The sequence below is a fragment of the Cryptomeria japonica genome, chromosome 10 (genome assembly GCF_030272615.1).
Source record: "Cryptomeria japonica chromosome 10, Sugi_1.0, whole genome shotgun sequence".
Classification (NCBI taxonomy): Eukaryota; Viridiplantae; Streptophyta; class Pinopsida; order Cupressales; family Cupressaceae; genus Cryptomeria; species Cryptomeria japonica.
In genome coordinates, this window is record NC_081414.1 from 782,621,718 (window position 1) to 782,626,646 (window position 4,929).

The following is a 4,929-nucleotide window of genomic DNA, read 5'->3' on the forward strand; positions in this document are numbered from 1 at the left end:
CACGAATGAAACTATCAAGACATCAAACGCACCAGGGACAACATAACATTCTCAATACAGAGAACACAAAAAATTGTCATTGAAATAAGTGTCAGCCAACTGTTTGATTAAATTACCACAACAAATTGAAAGGGAACAAAGGAAAAAAAAGCAGGCAATCCATTACAACTAGGTGCCCAACTTAAAGGATGTTGTTGCATTCTCTTTCCCATTTGTATAGTAAAATGTGAAGTCTCCAAAGCCTCCAAAGCCTCCAATTATAGATACGATCTATAAAATTGTATGCTCTCAAAGAAATGACATTGTAAGTTAAGACTATTGGTAGTGCATGAATTAGTAGAGAGACTTATGTCTTTATCGAGGATAAAATCTGCTTCAAAATTGGATTGATGAAATCAAATGATAGATTTTTTCAGCATTCTCTATTAATTTATTTGTTGGAGTTGGAAAATTCATTTCACTGCACTAAAATTATATATCGTTATCACTATATATCTGAAACTTTCGGACTTTCGGCCTCCCTATTGTGTTTTAGCTTGCACACTAATCAAATCATTCTGGTTGATCACTTTAATACTAATCAAATCATCTTGGTTCATCACTTATATTGCAATCAAATAATCTTGTATGTATACAAGATGGACACACAATTTGTTCATTATCAATATTTTTAAGATTGAACTGTGATTTGGTTACAAGTTTCCAAGTGCATACGGGTACATTAACGCAATTGGCTATCGAGAAATAATACAATTAAGACTTTTGTAAAGCAGCCTAAGACTTGAAATATCATATATAGGAAATAATGTTACAGATGCAAACGAGTGCATAATTTCTTGCAACTTAATAGAATGTCATAATCATCTTGAACATTTGAACTTAAATTTTATTGTATTGCGGACAAATGTCTAAACAAATTGTTTGTGATCCTTGTCTTTGCGCAATCCATGAATATGAATCTTTACAACTCCGTGATTTTACTACAATGAAAATAGCTTTACCAGTAGCAACAATACCCACACCTTTAACTGCATCAGCAACACTCGCATCATCAACAACAACATCAGCAATACCCAAATCAACAACAAGAACAACAAGACCCAATTCATCAACAACAACAAGAAGTCAATACTTTCAAATGAGATAGATAATCAAGAGTACCAAATTGATTGTTTAGTGGTTGATCTATTAAGAGGATCATATGTTTTTCTAATTCTTAAAATATAATTTTTATTTAATAATATTAATAAATAAAAAAATCTATTTAAAAAATGTAAAGATAAATAAATTATGTAAATTACTATTGACTTAACCATTACACCTCATTCAGATACAAGCAATTTAATCATTATAAATTTTAAAAAAACTTTTCACGACTAATCATAAAGAGCGCGTTAATAGCGAAAGAACGGAGTGCGGTAGTCAAACCTTAATTTTTAATTTGTTACTCCGTCGTGTCCGCGTAAGCGCAGTGACTTCTAGAAATATGAGTTAAAATTTTATTGCGGGATTGACGGCACTACTTCGGCCATGTCGCTTATATGGTAGCCTGATTATTTTATATATAAATCGTAAAATATAATTGTTAAGAAATATAGAAACGCCATCGTTACTGAAATGGCGAAGAAGTATTTGTTACTAGCAATTACTCTGATTATTGCAGCCAATTATTGCTGTGCAGTAGCAATGTATGGCGGAACCACGCTTTTAATGAGTTCTTCCCTCTCAGGAAATCAGACCCTAGTTTCAAAAAATGGCACGTTTGCATTGGGATATTTCAATCCAAGGGCAACGAATAATTGGTATATTGGCATCTGGTATACCCCAATCCCTCAGAAGGCCATTGTATGGGTGGCTAACAGAGACAATCCTGTCAGAAATATGCCCGGCGTTCTCAAATTTTCGAGAGAAGGTCAGCTCACATTGTTTGATAGAATGGGCTGTTCCGTTTGGTCGACTGATAATGGCCAGAAAGGATCAGGGGCTGTGATAACGGATTCTGGTAATTTCATTGTGCTGGACGCCCACAACGAGTCTGCGATTGTTTGGGAGAGTTTCGCGCATCCGACAGATACATTGTTGCCTGACGCGAAGCTGTGGAAAGGAATGACACTAACTTCCTGGAAGAGTTCTTCAGATCCTGCAAGTGGGCTCTACTCTTTCCCAATGGACACGTCTCCAGGAAAGACGGAGTTGATGATGTTGTTTAACAATACCGTTCCATACTGGTCCAGTGGAGAATGTATTGGACACAATTATTTTACTAAGGTTCCAGAATTGGAAGGTCAGAAGAAAGTTCAAACGTCGTGTGTGAGGCTTTCTCCTTCAAGAATATACATTAATTTTAGCATAAACCCGATAGATCATATGATCAAGGGGCGGTTCGTGTTAAATGAGAACGGCGATTTTGAACTTTTCTTCTGGATGGATAATGGTAGATGGAGTCTGAGGTGGTCGACATACCGATGTCAATGCAGTAACTATAAAATCTGCGGGTCCTATGGACTGTGCAATACGAATGATGTGTGTAGTTGTGTCCAGGGCTTCACACCCAAGCACGACTCTCAAAGTTGGTGGTCAACTGGGTGTGCTCGGGGAAAACCCCTTGCCTGAAAAAGGAGCTGTCTTAATCAACAATGAGCCAACACAGCAAGGCTGCCGGACAGCTTGTCTCCACAATTGCTCCTGCACAGCCTTTGCTTTCGCTGATTCTGATCCACCCGTCTGAAAATTGTGGTTTGGAGAATTATTCGGTATGAGGGTTTCGTCGTCCGAGGGTCAATCCGTCTTCGTTAGACTGGCTGCTTCTGAGTTACCACACTTCATATCAGAGCAAAGCGACAAAACCCCTGCACTTACAATTTTACTTTCTGCTGGCGCATCAATTTTGGTTTTTTCGGCTCTCCTGTCGACCGCATATATTCTCTGGAAACGTCGAGGTCTGTCGAAGAAAAACGTTGAAGAGGAGGTGCCTTTGTCGCTCAGAATGTTCAGTTACAAAGAGCTGCGAATTGCAACGGAGAATTTCAAGCATGAGCTGGGTAGTGGAGCATTCGGCTCTGTTTTCAAAGGAACTCTGCCAGACAACAGGCCTGTTGCGGTTAAGAGATTAGAGGGTTCCACGCAAGTAGAAAAACAATTCCGTGCTGAAATAATCACCACCGGTAGAATACAGCATGTGAATTTGGTTAGGCTCTGGGGATTCTGCGTAGAAGGCTCTCGAAGGCTACTGGTGTATGCCTACATGCCCAATGGTTCTCTAAACTCCTTCCTCTTCTCTCAGTCGGAAGACGCAGAGAAGGTGTTGGATTGGAAGACCAGGTTTGAGATCGCACTGGGCACTGCACGAGGATTAGTTATCTGCATGAGGAATGCAGGGATCGCATCATTCATTGCGATATCAAGCCTGAAAAAATTCTCCTCGACAGCGACTTGAGCCCAAAGGTAGCAGATTTTGGGCTAGCGAAGTTGGTAGGTAGAGATTTCAGCCGCGTACTGACGACCACAAGAGGAACTCGTGGATACTTGGCTCCCGAGTGGATCTCCGGCCTTCCTATCACTCCCAAGGTGGACGTATATAGCTTTGGCATGACCTTGTTGGAAATTATATCTGGCCGAAGAAATTTGGATTTAAAGGTGGAGGAAAGTAGGTTGTACTTTCCTACCTGGGCTTCATCTCAAATTCAGAGGGGAAACATAAAAGACATTGTGGATGCAAGGATAGCAGGCGAGGCAAATATCGAAGAAGTTAAAAGAGCCGCTATGGTGGCTAGGCTGTGCATTCAAGATGATGAGAATCAGAGGCCGAGCATGGGTGAAGTGGTGAAGATATTAGAAGGCACGATTGAGGTTCCCCTGCCACAAATTCCGACGTCTCTAGAAGTCCTGGTTTGTGAGGTAGACGACGAGAACACAGATAGCTACGGTGAACATTCCATGTCAGGTGGTTCCGTAACAGAAAAATAGTAGCCTGTTTTAAGTGAAATGTTAAGGATAGATATAATGGGAGAAACTAAGGTTGTTGCCATGTTTTCTAATTTAGAACCCCATCTTAAATAGGAGAACAATAGGAATGGAGGTTAAGAAATATTTCTTATATCTTGGTCCACATATGGACATTAAAAGTTGTTTGCATATTTTTAGTTCATGCCGACAGGCAGAAACTAATGCATTGGTTGGATGCATTTGATTTTTTTCCTTTTTCAATAAGCGTAAAATGAATAATTAATATAAAATTATTTATGATAAATATGATTAGTTCATGCCATTCAAATTTCTCAAAATAATCAATCTGCCATCATATCTTAATGGCTTCATATAGCACAATATGATTGCCAAAAAAAATTTATTGTATTTGTCAAAGACCAATTGTATATCATTCAATGCATTGTTAATGCATTTGCGTGCAATGTTTAGTATTGTGTGTTGGGCTTGTTTGTCTATTGGTTCTAAACGTTTTAGTAATCAAACATTCTAATAATCTGAGGAATTGTTGAGGAACTATTGGTATGAATCTTGAGACTCTGAGTTTCAATATTAACTTTTTTTAGCTAACAATAGATGTAAGTTGGCATTTTTTTGTTCTTGTTACATTGTTGTGACTTTTCCAAATTGTGAAGGATATTGGTTGTTCACCATTGTGAAGGTTTGTGGTCCCCTATAAATATATCAAAACATACAATCTTAGCAGCAGGCAACTAAGTGAAGTAGGATACCTTTATTTCAGTACCAGAGAATCATGTTTAGGTAACCCTAGTTTTTGGTCCAAAATCTACACAATCCTTGGAACCTTCATTCATGTCAGGAACAATACAAAGAAATTTAGCCTAAACAAAATCCTCAAATTTCTAGACCTCTGCTCAGATTTTTAGATTTTCTCCCTTAAAAATCACTTTGTTTTCTTCCTCAAAATGACTAAAATAATATCAA

General features: G+C 38.3%; 2 protein-coding genes across 2 annotated transcripts; both read left to right on the top strand.

The window, feature by feature from the left end:
* The first annotated feature begins 1,617 nt into the window (after window positions 1-1,617).
* On the top strand, window positions 1,618-2,728 carry LOC131034912 (S-locus-specific glycoprotein S6-like). Its single transcript, XM_059212826.1, has 2 exons — window positions 1,618-2,450; window positions 2,542-2,728. The coding sequence occupies exons 1-2, from the start codon at window positions 1,618-1,620 to the stop codon at window positions 2,726-2,728; spliced, it is 1,020 nt and encodes a 339-aa protein (XP_059068809.1).
* Window positions 2,729-2,755: 27 nt separating this feature from the next.
* Window positions 2,756-3,966, top strand: LOC131859242 (G-type lectin S-receptor-like serine/threonine-protein kinase At2g19130). The gene is made up of 2 exons (XM_059212827.1): window positions 2,756-3,321; window positions 3,378-3,966. Exons 1-2 carry the CDS (start codon window positions 2,756-2,758, stop codon window positions 3,964-3,966), a joined length of 1,155 nt encoding a protein of 384 aa, XP_059068810.1.
* Window positions 3,967-4,929: the final 963 nt, after the last annotated feature.

Bases quoted from the DNA above. Each gene is read 5' to 3' on its own strand.
- LOC131034912 (XM_059212826.1), top strand. From the start codon at position 1,618: ATGGCGAAGAAGTATTTGTTACTAGCAATTACTCTGATTATTGCAGCC. The intron at 2,451-2,541 runs GTGGTCGACATA...AGTTGTGTCCAG, and splicing joins AATGGTAGATGGAGTCTGAG to GGCTTCACACCCAAGCACGA.
- LOC131859242 (XM_059212827.1), top strand. From the start codon at position 2,756: ATGAGGGTTTCGTCGTCCGAGGGTCAATCCGTCTTCGTTAGACTGGCT. The intron at 3,322-3,377 runs GTTTGAGATCGC...TGAGGAATGCAG, and splicing joins GTGTTGGATTGGAAGACCAG to GGATCGCATCATTCATTGCG.